General features: G+C 41.0%; 1 protein-coding gene across 3 annotated transcripts; it reads left to right on the top strand.

The window, feature by feature from the left end:
- The first annotated feature begins 4,153 nt into the window (after positions 1 to 4,153).
- On the top strand, positions 4,154 to 15,891 carry axin2 (axin 2 (conductin, axil)). Of its 3 annotated transcripts, none has more exons than XM_079456724.1 (10): positions 4,154 to 4,724; positions 5,751 to 6,649; positions 8,895 to 9,035; positions 11,111 to 11,213; positions 12,433 to 12,573; positions 12,682 to 13,154; positions 13,261 to 13,428; positions 13,568 to 13,780; positions 13,888 to 13,968; positions 15,584 to 15,891. In XM_079456724.1, exons 2-10 carry the CDS (start codon positions 5,829 to 5,831, stop codon positions 15,753 to 15,755), a joined length of 2,313 nt encoding a protein of 770 aa, XP_079312850.1. In that variant the 5' UTR covers positions 4,154 to 4,724; positions 5,751 to 5,828; the 3' UTR covers positions 15,756 to 15,891. The 3 variants fall into 3 exon arrangements, with proteins under 3 accessions (XP_079312850.1, XP_079312852.1, XP_079312851.1); XM_079456726.1 differs by lacking the exon at positions 4,154 to 4,724 and adding an exon at positions 4,831 to 4,940; XM_079456725.1 differs by lacking the exon at positions 4,154 to 4,724 and adding an exon at positions 4,914 to 5,055.
- Positions 15,892 to 17,060: the final 1,169 nt, after the last annotated feature.

The following is a 17,060-nucleotide window of genomic DNA, read 5'->3' on the forward strand; positions in this document are numbered from 1 at the left end:
AAAAAATGCTGATAAATAACCTTCAGTACCCCCTCAGCCTGCAGAGGGCTGAAGTGGCTTCAAACACACATATGGATACCTTTGTGTCAGTGATCAGCTCAAAGGCCATTCCAGGACCAAATTCAAGTTTATTTTCTTCAAATGTCCCATTTCTAACCGAATCCTCCTAGGAGGCCATAACAAGCTGCTGAATGGTTGCTCTCTTCATCTGGAGGCTTGTAATACACCATGTCTAACTTCAAAGTCCATCTTAACACCACACTTTAATTGTATCTTCTCCGACACCCAGTGTGCCATCTGATTCTGCTGACAATGACACAAATGCTTCTTCTGTGTTTACATTAGCCTGTTGTCGTACAAATACAGCATTTTAAACTAAATAAATTCTTGTTTATACTGCCATTTCCACATGCGTTTTAGAACAAATCTGTGTTTACACTACAATACCGAAAAAGCCTGTCACGTGATCATCCAGACGCGCTGGGCATGCGCACTTAAATGTAACAGTTGTATGGGCATAAATAAGTGGGATGTTGATGACAGTTGGTTAGTAGTCACAGGCTGACCAGGACAAAATGAATATATGTGTTAAAAGTGTGGCGAATGTAAAAAGTGTGACTCCGCTGGTCTTATTGGTGCAGCAAATCCACATTTTGCTGGGCAAACGTTAATACATTGTCGAGCAGCGAGAGCTCACAGTACGGGAAGCAGCCATATTGTTTTGGCTAAACTCGTGCGACAGTGCGTAATTCGCATGTGCATCGACGTCATTGTAGTTTACATGGAAATGCAAATGGCTGCGTTTTCAAAAAGTTACACTTTGAGACCCGTTTTCGAAGGTTTGCGTTTTCTGTCCCCTAAAACGCTGTTTCCAGTCCCCTAAAATGTTTTTTCCTTGTTAATGTACAGCCAAGATGCATACTTTTTTTGTGTTTTCAGTTAAAAACGGTCTCGTATAAATGGCCTCTTACTTTCTTTTGTTTTGTTTTCCAGTATATATATTTAAAAATTTACTCGAGAAGCAAAAACACTCAAGATATTATGGAAAAAATATGTATAAAAGTTGTGCATTTTTGCTTAAAACACATAATAAAAAAGTATTGTATTCTTATGAAAAAAGAAACATGTGAAGGGTTTGGTTCCAAAAGGGGATATCTCAGTTTAAAATGCATTGTGTTTTTATTGTGCATTCCAATTAATATCAATCAATCTGCAGTTGGTTTGTTTTGATTTAAACCATAGTCACAAACAAAAAATACAGCTAAAAAATACAATAAAACACAATAGAAACATGAAAACACACACATATTGTAGAAAACCAGACTTAATACATGTTTGCACAGTAAAACAAAACAAAAAATGTTTTGATTTAAGCCATAAAAAACGAAGAAAAATACAGCTAACTAATAAAAAATAAAACACAATAAGAACATGATAACACACACAGGATTTAAGGAACCCAAACTCACATATTTGTTCTGTAAAACAAAACAAAAATGACCGAATTTTCATCTTTGGACAATGTTTCTTTAATGATAATCTTTCAGATTTGTTCTTTTTTATAGCCGTTCTTCTGTAAATTATCTGTGTCTTTAATTGTTGTGTTCAGTGTCTGTTTCTTCATTCTCAGTTTTAGGCACACAGTCATTGCGGATGTTCCAAAAAATGGACATTCGCACATCTGACAGCTTCCATAAGCCTTCTACTTGCTTTCATTTTCTATTGTTCTCCCTAAAGTCTTTGCACTGGCTTGTGATAAAGGGATAATCACTTCAAAGCAAACTGTTGAGAGTTTAACCCTGAGCTGAAAGAGCAGGCAGACAATACAGTTATTGAGAGCAGTTAGTGATTACAGACACTCTCAGACGTGCCCACTTTAACTGAGATGAGCAATATTTAAAGTCACTTCACTCTACACTCCAAAAATATCTGTTAAAATAGGACACAATAGGCTGAATAAATAAGAAGGAATTTTCCATATACATTTTTACAGTGATTTACATTTAGTACTACATTGCGTTGTGTTTTAGCATTAACAGAAATGTCCGTAAAATATTAACAGTGATGTCTGTAAAATAGACTGATAAAGTACTGGCAGAAAATTACAGTTATACGTTTTTTTTTACAGAAATATATATTCTTTCGTGTTACATTACCTTAAGAAAACAATTTTTTTTACAAATGAAAATGATCTTTTCTCTTAAAGATTTCAATTGTAGGCTACTTACATTTTAATAGTAGAAAAATAAATCCTCTTCCATTTTGACCAGCTCGAATTGTCTTCTTTAATTTAAGACTGGCAGTAATATCAAAGATATTTCTGATTCAGCCACTACATCTGTTTAAATTGTTGATGGATAAATGAGTCATATTTATTTCTGCCTTTAAAGGAGAAGTTCACTTTCAAATAGAAAATTCTGTCATCATTGACGCACTCTCTTGTCATTTCAAACCTGTATGACTTTCATTCTTCCTCAGAACACAAAAGAAGATGTTTTGAAGAATGTTGTTAACATTAACATTCACTTGCATTAGTTAAAATAGAATTGAATGGGGGGCTGTGCTGTTTTGTTACCAACATTTTTCTAAATATCTTCTTTAGTGTTCTGCAGAAGAAAGAAAGTCATAGAGGTTTGAATGATGACAGAATTTTCATTTTGAATTTCTAGAGTTTCATTGCACATTTATCATTTCTGTTCTTTTTTTGTGGGTTTGAAACATCCACCATAAAGATTGCTATATTTTTGCTTAGTTTATAAATTATAAATATATATTTTAAAAGAATCATACATTTTAAGAAAAGTCTTGCTGGTACTGGCCACATGTGGTATACATTGTGATACATAGCTACAACCCATTTTACATATGTAATGTTGAAGAAGGATACAGGGTGGGGGTGGTTGATGTACAGGGTTGATGAGGGCTTGTCAGTGGAAAGTGCAAATTTATTATATTTTTTATGAAGAATTCTGACAATTTGTTCACAATTAGGACCAGGAATGTTCATTAATAAGGGAAAGGGGGTTGATTTTGATTTCACATGTGAACGGTTTATTTGTGTATCTTTTCGAATGGCTGTTAAAACAAATGAATGCAGTAAAACATTGTATACTGTTACTGTTAGGAATGAAGCCTGAATCTGGATCTGAATACAGTCAGGCAAATGCGCACCCAGCTGGCTACATACAGTATGAGGCTGTAAATGGTCCATTCTGAGACAATGGTCCCTGTACAATGACTTCCTATTGTCATTTGAATTAAAAAATTTGTGGACTGTTACCTCCATAGACATCAGACATCAATTAAGGAAGCGTGTGATAAAGCTGTGTTGGAAAGGGTTGTTGGAAGCGTTTCGTAATGCTAATTCTATGTCCGTGTGACTCATGTACTTTATGCGGTCAACCTAGTATGACAATGTATACCACTTGTCAGCTGCTCTTTAAATTCATCTCATTGAGCACTAATGCGTGCATTTTTTAATATCTTGCTTCTTAAAATGAATGTAGAAGATCAAAGCAAGTGCTCAGGCCTTTGAAGTATCATGAATTGAATCAGTGGAACGTTCTCCCTCACTAGTTCAAAATGCAGGACAAGCTTTTCCGCTAGTTTTACTTTTTAACTCAGACGTTTAACTATATTGCTGCTGCAAGTACTTGCAAAGTTTTGCACTTAAATTTTTTTACAGACCTCATTGTGTCTAACAATGCCTATATCAGGGAAATTGAAAAATATATATTTTACGTAAAGTATGTTTAATGTATTTAACATGATGCAAATGGAAACAATGTCATGTGCCTTTAATATATTGTACTTTCCAAAGGTTTAAGTTCACAGGAAGAATTGTTGAAATATGCATTTACTAAAGTAACACAATTAAAGTACTATTGAAGAAAAAAACTATTGAAAAATGTCAGTGTCTCAAGAGTAACTCTGATAAAAGCAAACAAAAATTATGCATTATTTAAAACTAGTTTAGTTTATTATTTCTCATATATTAAGACATACATTATCTACATAGCAGGAGCACATAACATAAATGAGTCAAATGTTATTGTGTTAAAAGGCTCTGCGGTGACTGTTGTGGTGATGCCGGGGTTAATTGTGACTGGTATGGTGATGAAGGGGTTAACTGCGAGTCCAGCGAGGAAAAGGCGGCCTGTGTCTTTAAAGTTTCTGTAGCAACAGCAGGATCGCGGCGCGGCAGATCACTACTCCTGACGCTCAACAGCTCGAGGGGAGGCGGCTCAAGATCTCTCCGCTTTGATAAGGTCCTTGCGCCTCGGTTACAAATTTTCACCCACGGATTTAGACGGACAGGCGTATCGCAATCACTCTTCGCGAGTTTTCCCCCACGAGTTGATCAAAACTGAAACGGATCGGTAGAAACACTTTTTCGTTCGATCTTGATGCTTTTAAAGCACGAGAATAGGGAATAGTGGTGTATGTATCTGCCGGGACCGCGCGGTCTGCTGCGCTCTTTGATGTCCGCTCTTAAACACTGAGCTCAGTGCAGACTGGAATAAGAGACAAGAGCACAGCCACATATACTACAGAGACATCTAGTGCGTTGTTTTACTGGATGAAGCGCGCTTTTAAAACCTCGCATCTACATTTGACACTGCACAACTTCAGAGGACTGCGCTCAATCGGACATATTGTGGATTATATTCGTTCCGTTGTTGAAAATACTGTGACTTCTGTGGGACTGAACTCATGGATGGATGGTGAGTTAGAACTCTGTGTGTGTGTGTGTGTGTGTGTGTGTGTGCGCGCTCTCTCCCAGCGCTGGCCCCACGCTATTGCTTTGATCTGCTGTTTACTGACTTTGAAGTCATGTGTCGCTGTGGAATGAAGTATTTCGGATAGACGTTACCTTAAAACGCGTCCATCCGTTGGCTTTATCGCTGTGTTGTTTTCAAGGTTAACGTTAGATATGTTAGGTATGTTTTTAGAGATGTTGGATCCTCGGATCTCACCCTTCCTGATCTCACACTTTTCTTCGCTGATTTGAAGTTTTATTTTTTCATTTATGGGAAGCGGTCACTCTTTATGTCGGTAAGGTTAGAACTGTTGAAGAACACAAAAGCAGTTTAGAAGTCAGCTTTTTAGACGCATGTTACTTGTATTTCGACGCCGTTTAATCTTTTTTTGACGTATTTAGATCGTATTGCTCACATAACATATTCCAAGATGTTTTTTTATTATAATCGCGGTGTACGTATCTAAGAGCGATATATCTTTAAGTCTGTAAATCCTGGTCGTGAATTGATCTCGTTACTGTACTTGTATACTGTAAGAAAGCGAATTATTATTTGAGCCATTTATTGTTTATTATTTTGAGTTTGTTGCTTTTTAATTTATTTGCGCAATACGTTTGTGTTAATAAAAATAATTTTAAAAACTATAATTTAGCGCATATGCCATTTTATCTGACTTTAGTTTCTTGGCTTTTTAAACTTGAGTAGCCTACACCATAATCGGCTTTGGATAAAAAAATGAAAGTTTTTTTTTCGCGTAAACTTTTGTTTTGATTTAAACATTTATAAAGGAGATTGTTATTGCATTACTTTCCGAATATGAATTAGGTAATATGTTGTTTTTCATGACGCAATTAAACCCAATCGTTTCTATTATAGTTGACGAAGCTTACTCTGCAAGCGCGCATTACATACAGATAGGAGTCAGAAGTGGCTCTTTTGAAGTTTTTGGGGCGGATCTGGTTTTGATGAGATCAATACTTTGTGTTTCAGAGAGAAGCTCCCCTGCTGATTTAAGAGAGAGAGGAGATTACAGCCGAGCTTCACACTGAAAGCTTTGCTGCCGGAGCCATGAATAGGACACTAGCAGATCCTATGGTCAGCAGCTTCAGAGAAGATGCCCCTCGTCCTCCGGTCCCTGGGGAAGAGGGTGAGACATGCCACCAACCCAGCAAACTGGCCACGATGAGACCTAAGGATCCCTTTAAGTCGACTACGTCAGATCCTCGCTGTTCCATGGCGAGGAGAGATGATGGTGGACTTGGGGAACCCGAGGGAAGCGCGTCGCCGGATTCGCCTCTCGCCCGGTGGACCAAATCTTTGCATTTTCTTCTTGGTGACCAGGATGGTGCTCAACTTTTCCGGGCATATTTGGAACACGAGAAATGTGTAGACACTTTAGATTTCTGGTTTGCCTGTAATGGTTTCAGGCAAATGGACCTTAAGGATACCAAAACTCACCGAGTTGCCAAAGCCATTTATAAACGCTATATTGAGAATAACAGCGTGGTAGCCAAGCAGCTTAAGCCAGCCACTAAGACCTTTATTAGGGATAATATTAAGCGTCAACAGATTGACTCCGCAATGTTTGATCAGGCTCAAATGGAGATCCAGACGGCAATGGAGGAGAATGCTTATCAGATGTTCCTGACTTCAGACATGTACCTTGAGTATGTTCGAACAGGTTGTGAAAACCCTAACCATGTGAATCCTAATGGACTAGGAGGTCTAAAACTAGTCTGTGGATACTTGCCGACTGTGATTGAAGAGGAGGAATGGAGTTGTAATGATTTTAAATCTAAAGCTTTGGCCACCCTAGTGGGACTTTCTGCCAAAAAGTTACGGTCACCTCCTTCCCTCCGAGCGGTGGACGTTTTGGAGAAAGGATACAGGTGAGAACTCTTCCACTTACAATATATACATGCTATGTGTTCATGAATCTACAACATTCCTTATGCTTTCATTGCACTCGTTTATGTTTCATAGACTAGGGGTTTAGCTTCATCTGGTAGATTGGAAAGCTGTATATTTTACACTTCCTAAAGGTTTCCCAAAAGTTGTATGAAATATCATCACAATTGTATTATTCATGAAACGCACTGAAGTTTAGTATACTGTGTAAAAGTGTACTGTAATCAATCCAAGTTAACAGGACAAAAAAGTAAAACTGTAAAAGGGTTTAAAGCAGTTTATTCTTGTTGTTTATGCATTGTTCTTGAATCTTGGATTTGACACGAGAGACGCTTTCTTGCAAGTTTAGAGTGGTTTGCTCTCACCTGGCTTGCATTATGCCGGGGGGAGGGGGAGACATCAATAGAGCAGCTCTTCCTTTCAAGTAAATATTGTCTAGCACCAGGCCCTCTGCTGGCTCCACACAGTTTCCTCTGCTTTGAAATTCTTCCGCCTAGGATCATCTGTACGGATCAAGGGTAGTTCACAATACAAAATTGGTTTTGGGTGTCAGACAGATAAAACGAGTGCCACACGTCAAAAACATCACAGTTTCAAAAAACAACTAAAAAGGATAGCTTTGTTTTACGTTTTGATTATTTGAAGCAATTGGGTTGATGTCCTTGACTTGTGTTGATGAGTTGTTGGTTTGGTTGCGAGCAGAACAATCAAAGTCTTGGCTTAAATGATACTGCAGAGAAATTCCGCTTTGGTAAATTAACACTTCATTCCTGTCACACCACTTAAGGTTGTAAATTAGGTGACCCATCAAGGTTTGGTGCCAGACAAATGTTTATCCATCTCAAATACAGCTTATTGTCAGGCTGATTTTGAAGAAAGCGACAGAACTTTCATCTCTTATCTCGGCTGCCTTGTTTATGTAGGAGATTATTAGGAACCAGACGAGAGTAAGCAAAGTTTCTTTTTTGAACCTATTCGCTGATTTCTTTTTGAAGAGCGCTCCTCAAGCAGTCTGTTTCGCTCTCTCTCGGGGCACTTTTTGTTCATCTAAAGCATGTGGAACTTATTTCTCTCCCTGTTTCTGAATTGAGTTATTCACAAAACAACACACGGCAGTGCTTCCTCTGTGAGTCACGGAGACCGTGGCCTTCATCTCCTTCGTTTCTTATTTACCACAGTTTTCCTCTGATTTCGACTGCCTCCCTTGCGCTTTTATCTAGGAAAAAACCCAGACGGATGGAGAATAAGCGCACTTTTCGAGCAAGCGGAAAAGAAGGACAGAGGGGGGCGAGGCTCCTCATGAAAGAAAGCATGAATGAGGGGGTGAGCAAGGGAAGAATGTGAACCCAGCTGTGCTAAATACCTGACTCTGAGCGAGAACTTCCAAAGGTCAGGTTTGAGTTGGGGCCGTAGGCTACAGTCCTGCTGGGTCTCCCCTCACAACGCTGCTGGCAGTAGGCATTCTCATAAAGACAAGCCCCCCCCCCACTTCTTTCTTTCCGCTCTCTCATCTCGTTCTTTCTCTCTTGCTCTCAGCCTGGCTCAGGTTCTCCTCCTCCTCCAGTGGAGCAGGAATGTGTCACAGCAGGAGAGAGGGGTATGGAGAGGGAGGGCCGGCCTGGTGGGTATGTGGAGGAGGTGCCCAAGTAGAGGAAAGAGCACAAGAGAAGGAGAAATGACATGAAATGGGAAACTTTGAAGGGGGAGGGTGGGATAAAGTGAGAATGGAGTGCCTGGCCCAAACAAAAGGTCCCAGATATGCTCCGCTGAGGGGAAGTGGCATTGGCAATTCACACAGATGTGCTGCTCACTTAACTTTCCTCCTGATCAGCCCTTACCGAGCTGCCCCAGGGGGAGGTGGGGGACATGAAAGGGAAGAGGAGAGAAACACAAACTGCGCTTGAGTTCAACCCCCTCCATGCTAAGAAAGGGGAAAAGCGACTTAAAGTCGCTCGACCTCTCATGCAAACTTCAGAAAAGGTTTGATCCGTTTGATGTGCCTAATGCCCCAAACTGTTTGCATTTGGCTTTTTGGTGATGTTTTATTCAAATAGTAATATAGGAAATATAATAAAGAAGCCCCTGTGTTTCCTTTAAATGTCTGGTATTTTCTTATTCCAACAAGTTTAAAAGATCCGACATAATCCATAATCCAAACCAGCAACTGTTCAGATACCACCCTTGAACATCTCTCACTAAAGGCCAAAATGTTTCATGTTTCCTTAGGTCATACAGACGTGGTGACACTGCAAACCCCTACCATGTCACGTCTGGTTATGGTTTTGCCCCTGCCACCAGTGCCAATGACAGCGAGGTCTCAAGTGATGCCATGACGGATGACTCTCTATCCATGACAGATAGCAGTGTGTAAGTGTCCATTTGTCAATATCACACACATGTGCACTCTGCTTATATTGTATTTTGCTGTCACTCTTTTTCTTCTTTTTTAACCGAGTACTTACGTCATTGTAGGCATGTTAAAACGATCACAAAATAGTTGTTCTTACAAAAGTATGGCGTAGTTGTTTGTTGCTGTTAATGAGATGCAGGAGTTGCAGACTCCTCAAATCGTACATTTGTATGTAAATTTTGCGTTTATGAGAGATCCTTAGTGCATTGCTGGAGTCTTGAGGGCTGAGCTTTGAGAATAGAGTGGACCCATGAGAAGATCCCTCACATAATGCGCTTCCTCTATGTACTAAATGATAATAATGTCTGCAAAATTCCTTAACAGGAAATTACACTGGCCATTTTCTGCGTCTGCTCGTTCTTTTGATCTAAAGGGCTCTCTATTTGCACTTTCCACAACCAGGTCGCCAAAACATAATTTATTGGTGTCCTCCTTGTGCCGGGTTGGGGGGTTAGATTGCTGTGCGGACTGTTAGACACTCATTGAGGTGCGCTTGGCAGTCAGTTAAAGGAATCGGCACTCTCAAGGTAGGTTTTGGGCCGATCACATTAGAGCTAGAAAAGAGGGATCCAGTGTCAGATAGGCTTTCTCAAGGTTAGCCATTTTTGGAATGCAAGAGCAGGTCACCTGGGATAAGGGTGTTTTGGAGCCCCCCATACCCCAGTGTCTCACGTACAGCACCCATTCAACCCCACCTCCGGCCGAAAGCAGCCCTCCCCCTGTGTTTGTGGCAGAGCCAATTGTGTGAGTGCATAGCTAAGTGCAGAGAGTGAGAAATAAAGTGCATGCTGGATGAAAGGCTTAACTGAATCGCTTTCAGCCCATTGTTAGGCCTCGGGAGCTTAGAGGGATAAGAGGGTGGCTGGCTGCTTTGAAAATTACTTGCACTAGTGAATAGGAGATTCCCATAAAGCATGTCCAGCCTGTGACACCTTAAAGCCCTGGACGTAATGGGCGTTTGAGGACGGTGGCTTGATTGAAACAAAAATTAATATTTTTGTAGTGCTGCTGGCTAGTACACACCTTTTTGTTAGTAAAATGTTTTATTATTTTACAAAAACCGCGGCATAATGTGAAAAAGAAAACAGAGAGAGCAAAAAATTTGTCTTTTTACCGCAATTGATTAGATTCTCCTTTAAACGTATTTTCCTGAAATCTTAGTCATTCATTTGGTAAGTAAAACATATCTGGTAACTAAATAAACATCCCTGCCCTACACATTCACTCATTGCATGATTGTATATTTTTTAAATCTGTCACTTTAAAGTGGCGTGTGGATGAACCGGCGCTCTGCTATTTGTTTGGAGAGAGATTTGATTGGAATAGCTGCATTTTTATTCAAGTTAAAAGGCACAGCGCTAAATCAGACAGAATCTGAATTCCAGATAAAGGGAGGGAACGAGGGTAGGGAGGAGAAGTGGGGAAAATTTTGCTTATATCTTATTTATGGATTTACTTGGACGCTAGGGAATGCCGCTGCGCAGACTTCAAACATTACCTTATCTTACAAACCAGCCTTTTGATGTGTGCGAGATCAGAGGCTGACTGCCGAGCGCTTGCCAAATGAAGATTGGAGCGACGGCTTTATGCGCATGACTGTAAGCCTTCAAAGACATGCTGGAAACAGCATTTGGGCTAGGTCATACACTTCAGAGTCAGAACAGAGCAAAGGAAACTGGCCTGGCAGAGTGGTGGATGAGAAAGATGTCTGCCTTTAGAGGGAAATAAAGGGCACGATTGAGAAGCCAAGGGTTTAGAAATGCTCTGCCGTGGATTAGATGGATTAGCAGTGTTTATGAAAACACTAACCGTCTCCTATCGTAATTTGTAACGTCATTAAGATGGCATTATGATGATGTTGCTTGATTAAAACATGTCTAACATGGGATAAAGAACTTTGGCTCAAGGTGCTGTTGAAAGGGAAAACCAATGGGGCTTGTAACTTTTGATTTAAACTTCATTAGAGAGCACATGTTTATGGTGTATTAAACTGGTTCACTATATAACATACATCTTTTTATGTGTCTGATAGAGATGGCATCCCTCCTTACAAGCTGGGAAGTAAGAAACATCTACAAAGAGAGATGCAACGTAACATGAGGATGAACGGCCAAGTGTGTCTGCCACCGTTTTCCGTAAGTGTCACTGCTTTCTCCACCCCCTTCCACACACCAATTAAAAATGTTACCTTCTCAAGGTTGTGCCTAGTTATGTTGTTGTCCTCTTTCTTGGATAATGACTCTTAATAAACTGCCATGCCGCGCTAAATGAGTCTGTTTTATCCTGGGGCACCAAAATCAACTGTCTCTCTCCAAGAGCGCTTTGATCAGCAGATGAATGGAGCCGACTTCAAGGGAAGTGACAACTTCCAACTGAGCTGCACCCTTTATATTCCTTTAGCAGAACCCTCCATCCCCCCTCTTTTTCCCTGCCTCAAATGGTTGATTGATGTCTTTGGAGGGAGAGTTTGGACAGATAGGTTGATAAACAAGTCAAACAAATCGGTGTCCACTCATTCTTTCTTTTCTTTCAGTTTCCTTTTCCACCTCCTATAAATTTTTCTGTACTTGGTTTCTCTTAAACATTCATTGTCTGTATGTGGATTGAAAAGTCTTTCCTAAGTCTAGTAAGTCATATCTTCTCTTTCTTCTGCCGTCTAATGTCTCCCCTCTGATTTGGCAATGTCTGCCTCTCCCAGGCTGCATCTGCTTTTAGGCAGCAGGGGCTCAGAGCTGCTGTGAGTCTCACCAGCAGCCCGCCTCGCTTTCCTCCCTCTTTCGTCTCTCCCTTTATCATCTTTACAAAGAGATAAGAACAAAAAAGGAAAATCAAAAAAGATGATAGAAAATCCTCACATGTGATGCGCACACGGGGCAGAATAATGTGGTGGCTAGCGCTAAGATTGCTGTCTGTGATGGGGGGGAATAAATTACCTTTGCACTTCTGATCTTCCACCGTTTGACTCCTCTAGCAGTGCCACACATCTCACCATCTTACTTTGTCTTGTTTTTTTAATCTCCCTCTCTTTCCTTTTTTCTGTCACCTCCCTCTTTTCCCCCGTCGATATGTGACTTTTATTGCTGGATGTTAAGCCAGTGTCCCTGCCATCCCTGGTGAGCGTTTGATATTTATACGAGGGCTCTTTGAAGCTGCCTAACTTCACAGGCCAGGCTGATGGCTTGGTTGCACTACAGAGGGAACAAGCCGAGGCTCCTTAGAGCGTGACCAACTGCTCATGCCTGCGACGGCCCATGCTACCAGTGTGTTTATGTGTGCTGGGTGGGCAGCTGTAGACATCGACCCCTCCTCTCCAGTCCGTCCTTCTTGCTAATCTAAATCTCTTTGATTGTGCAGAGGACACGGCAGCCACCTAAGGAGATGACACCCGTGGAGCCTGCAGCATTCGCCGCACAACTGATAGCCAGGTTGGAACGTCTGAAACGGGAACAGGAGACTATGAGCTCTCTGGAGGAGAGACTACAACAGATTCAGGAGGTTTGTATAACTGAAAATGTTTGGGCCCAGGTTACACCTGTATTAGACACTTGTATTAGCATGATTCACACTTGCTAAATGCAAAATTGCACATCTCTGTTTTTCTAGGATGAGGAGCGGGACGAGTCTGAGGTTTCTGGTAGCTCCGCGTCCCACTCTCTGCCTCTGCTTCCTCCAGGGTCCTGCGAAGAAGACCCCCAGGCCATCCTGGATGAACACCTCTCCCGCGTCCTTAAGACCCCCGGTTGTCAGTCTCCGGGCATGGTTCAGCATTCCCCACGCTCCCGCTCCCCTGAACAGCGCCCGCTGCCCCGGGGAGGTCCTGGCATCAGGTCGCAGTCTGCATCCATGAGTGGATACACAGCCGCCAAGACGATTCTATCCAGACAGTCCACAAAGCACATCCATCACCACTACATTCATCACCACGCCGGGCTCAAAAGCAAGGAGCAGATTGAGGCAGAGGCTGCCCAACGGGTGCAGTGTTTGTGTCACGGAGCATCTGAATGTAGCTCCGCCCCCTATATCCGTAGCCGAAGTCTGGGCAGGGACCAGTGCGCCAGCGCTTCAGAAGTCCTGGGGTAAATTTGAGTTTGCTTTTTGCACCATACTTTGTTGTTCTGTTAAAAGTGTGTCACCTTGGTGTCTGCAGATCCGGTTTTATGTAAAGTGTCCCTTTTCCTTCAGGCATTCCAGCTCTTTATCCAAGCGTCTGTGTAAGTCTGGAGAGGAGGTCAACACTGAGGGGTTGGAGAGCACTCTTCTTCATTTGCCCACTGACAATACGGACCGATCTCATAATGTGTGGCAGTGGATCCTGGAGAGCGATCGACAAACCAAGCATAAGCCCCACAGGTCTGTTGCTAAATCTCGCAAGTTACAGAAAATTTGTATTCCATTCCAGCCATGACCTACTGTTATGCGTTTAAAATCTGTGTCCCCATAAGTATTTCTGCAGTGTACTTACAAGGTGTTAAACTGTCCCTCTTTGCAGCACTCAAAACACAAAGAAGTCGCATTGTTTGGATTCCACACGTATACACACATGGGGAGGAGGCGGAAGCAGCGGCCATCTCCGTGCCCACCAGCCTGCGCACCCCTTTGTCCAGGACCCTGCCATGCCACCCCTACCCCCTCCAAACACCCTTGCACAGCTCGAAGAGGCCCGTAGACGCTTGGAGGAAGTCTCCAAGCCCCCAAAACAAAGGTAGGACTTTAGTTCTCCACCACTTTAGAGACTCCGTATATACAAACTTTTTAGAAAGTGTCCAGATACAAATATTACCAATTTTGATCATTGATTGTTATTCACAGGCATTCCACATCAAGCCTTCAAAGAGAAAAGAGTCACCCAGTGAATGTACAAAATGGCAGTCCAGTGCTTCAAACCGACGAGTATGTACTTTCATCATTCATCTTCTTTTTCTTAAAGTACATCCTCGCCTTCTCTGGCACGTAAAGGCTAAAATCTTAATTTAATTTTGAATTGGCTGACCTTCAGTCCAGCAGCTGTCTAAGGCTAGTGGTCGCTTTCTGAAGCGCTACTACAAGATAGTGTAAGAGGGAGATGGAGGGCATGAATGATTTGTCCTTCATCTCTTGTTCCATTGTTTTGCTTTTCTATAATAGCATCACTATTGCATTTGATATGTTTTTTACTTAAAGCGATAGTTCACCCCAAATTTAAATTAGCTATTTATTTTCTCTCCCCAAGGCCATCTGAGATGTAGGTGACATTTGTTCTTGAGTAGAAGATTTATAGCTAAATCTGCATTCCCTTGTGCTTCATATAATGGATGTAAATAGGTGCTAGATCTCAGAGTTCCAAAAGCACATATGTCACCCTGGAACACAAAACCAGAGTTATGGGTACATTTTTCAAATATTTGGCAATCACCTTTTGTAGTTGTTAATTGGAGGTGCTGCAACACTCTCTATTGGCTTACTTATGTAATGACGATGTGGAGAATAGATAAACCCAAAATCTCTTAGCTTTACATAGATTCTACATTTAAGTGGGTTATTCGCAAGTGAATTTTGTAGGGGTGGCCATTTTTGTTAGCAATTATGCTGCATCCACAAAATTTTTCACAATTTTGATTTATGGTAGGAAAATGACAAAATATCTTTGTGGAACATGATCTTCACTTAATATCCTAATGATTTTTGGCATGAAAGAAAAATCTATAATTTTGACCCATAAAATGTTTTCTTGGTTATTGCCACAAATATTCCTGTGCTACTTATGACTGGTTTTGTGGTCCAGGGGTCACATATATCCAACACAAGTGTATCCCCGTGGCTCCTGGTGACATATTGATAACATGTGAAGCGAATAGACTGTTATTTGCAATAAACTGTTTATTTATATTTTAAAAAATCATTTATAAATGACAAATTGTCATTTATACAGCTTCTGCCAAACGTCCTGATAGCACTTCCTGTCATTAAAATGATCAAATACATACAAAATAACAAGCAATTCGCTTGTAAGACGTCATTATGTCACCAGGAGCCGCAGGGATTACACTGGAGCTTTTAGAACTCTTTTACTGTGTCTACACCGGACGACACCGGCCCAACACGACACATGCTTGTTCAAATGAAATTGTCGCGTAGTGCCGCACCGCATCCAGTGTGGACAAAATAAAATTAATTCACTCATTCACGCATTTGCCACTCATGAAAGTTTGCACTTTGTACGTGTTTGTTTTATTCAGTTTTTTATTTTCAGACTATCTGCAGCAACTGGGCAAAATCTGAGCAAAAGTCTTGTAGTGTTATCCAGCCTTAAGCGGAGCACTGATTAATATAATGAAAGCCATGTGGATGGGGGAAATGTAATAAACCATAGTTATAAAAATTATAACAATACCCACAAAAAGGGCTCATAGTTTACTCACTTTCATGCAGTCTCAAATTCATATGATTTCATCAAATTACAAAAGTTATATAAGTTTTGAATGCCTTTTGAGGCCTAGCAATTGACATTTGTGTTGTACCTTTAAAGATCGAAGAACTTGAATAAGGTGTCAGGTGTCCATGGCGGCTTGGGCTCAGAGACTGTGGTTACGTACTTCTTCTGTGGTGAAGAGATCCCATACCGCAGGATGATGAAAACTCACAGTCTCACGCTTGGACACTTTAAGGAACAGCTACGGAAGAAAGGCAACTACAGGTAAACCCAAATTAAACTTTTTTGGCTACTTAAGACTAAAAGTTGACTACAGTCGTGTCATTGGCAGTGACATACATTTTGTATATACAAGTTTCCTGCTTCGGTAATTGTACACTAGAAAACGATAATAAGCATATCTTAAGCTCTAAAGGTGTTTATTGGCTAAAACATAATATATGCAAAGAGTTTATATTTACTGTGTTAGGCCTTGTTTTTCATAACCTTTGCAATTCGCTCTGGCATTCTGTATATTAGCTTCTGGGCCAAATCCTGACTGATGGCGAACCTTTCTTATTAGCCTTATTAGTGCTCTGAGTTGATCACAATTTGTGCTCTTCTGCTTATCCACTCGCTTTTTGAGCACTGACCACATGTTCTCTATATGGGATTGACATCTGGGGTAGGGATGCACCGAATGTTCGGCAGCCAAAAAGATTCAGCCGAAAATAGCAAAAAAGTAAAATATGGTCGAAACGATTTCCGGACGAAAGCATTGTTACCTGTAGAATCTACATCAGATGGGAGCGTGTGGTCTGAAGCCCCGCCACTCCCGACACCTTTTGACATCGCACAGTGGTGTCGTGCACACAGTTTCCCTGTACTATACAACTTGGAATGTCAAGCTGTGTCTGTTTATCCCTAGGACACCTTCTGAGAGAACAGTCAGTCAGCTTTTGTGGGCTGAGTTTAGAGAGAAGTTAACTGAAATGGTTGCCAGTCAGCCTCAGCTGCATTGCTTGCATGGATGATGACTTCTGTAAAATTTCACTTTTTATTTTACTACTTTTAGAGTTTTTATGTTGGATTATCTGTTTTTGACACTGGTTGTGTTGGTTGCTCTAAGCCTGCAATATTAACTGTAAATTGTCTGCAAGAGCTGGAGTAAAGACGAGAACAGAGTAAAGGGGTGGCGCACAGAAATAAAGAACAAGGGAATTTTAACTGCAGCCATTTGGTCACATCTGGTATTGATTTAATCTTAAGGCACATTTAATAAGCAGCCCTTTGAAGCCCAGGCCTTTCATTTCATGCACAAAGACTTCCACACATTCTTCACATACTGTATTGTATCAAGCAACGTTGCACTCATACACTTGAGTCTTGGTGTTTACATAAGACTATATGTTTTTTATACATGCATCTCATTGATATCAAAGGACCTTTGTTTTAAAGGGGAATTGACACAGTGTCATCGTGTTGTCTTTGAAAAATACCGTTAGCTTGTTGTATCTCTGAGTATTTAACAGTTGACTCAGAAGCCTGTTAGTGTTAAACATGTGGCCACAGGTTTAACCCTCTAGATGAACCT

Source organism: Barbatula barbatula, assembly GCF_947034865.1.
Source record: "Barbatula barbatula genome assembly, chromosome: 5".
NCBI classification, from domain to species: domain Eukaryota; kingdom Metazoa; phylum Chordata; class Actinopteri; order Cypriniformes; family Nemacheilidae; genus Barbatula; species Barbatula barbatula.

Bases quoted from the DNA above. Each gene is read 5' to 3' on its own strand.
- axin2 (XM_079456724.1), top strand. From the start codon at position 5,829: ATGAATAGGACACTAGCAGATCCTATGGTCAGCAGCTTCAGAGAAGAT. The intron at 12,574-12,681 runs GTTTGTATAACT...CTGTTTTTCTAG, and splicing joins GACTACAACAGATTCAGGAG to GATGAGGAGCGGGACGAGTC. The intron at 13,429-13,567 runs GTCTGTTGCTAA...CCCTCTTTGCAG, and splicing joins ACCAAGCATAAGCCCCACAG to CACTCAAAACACAAAGAAGT.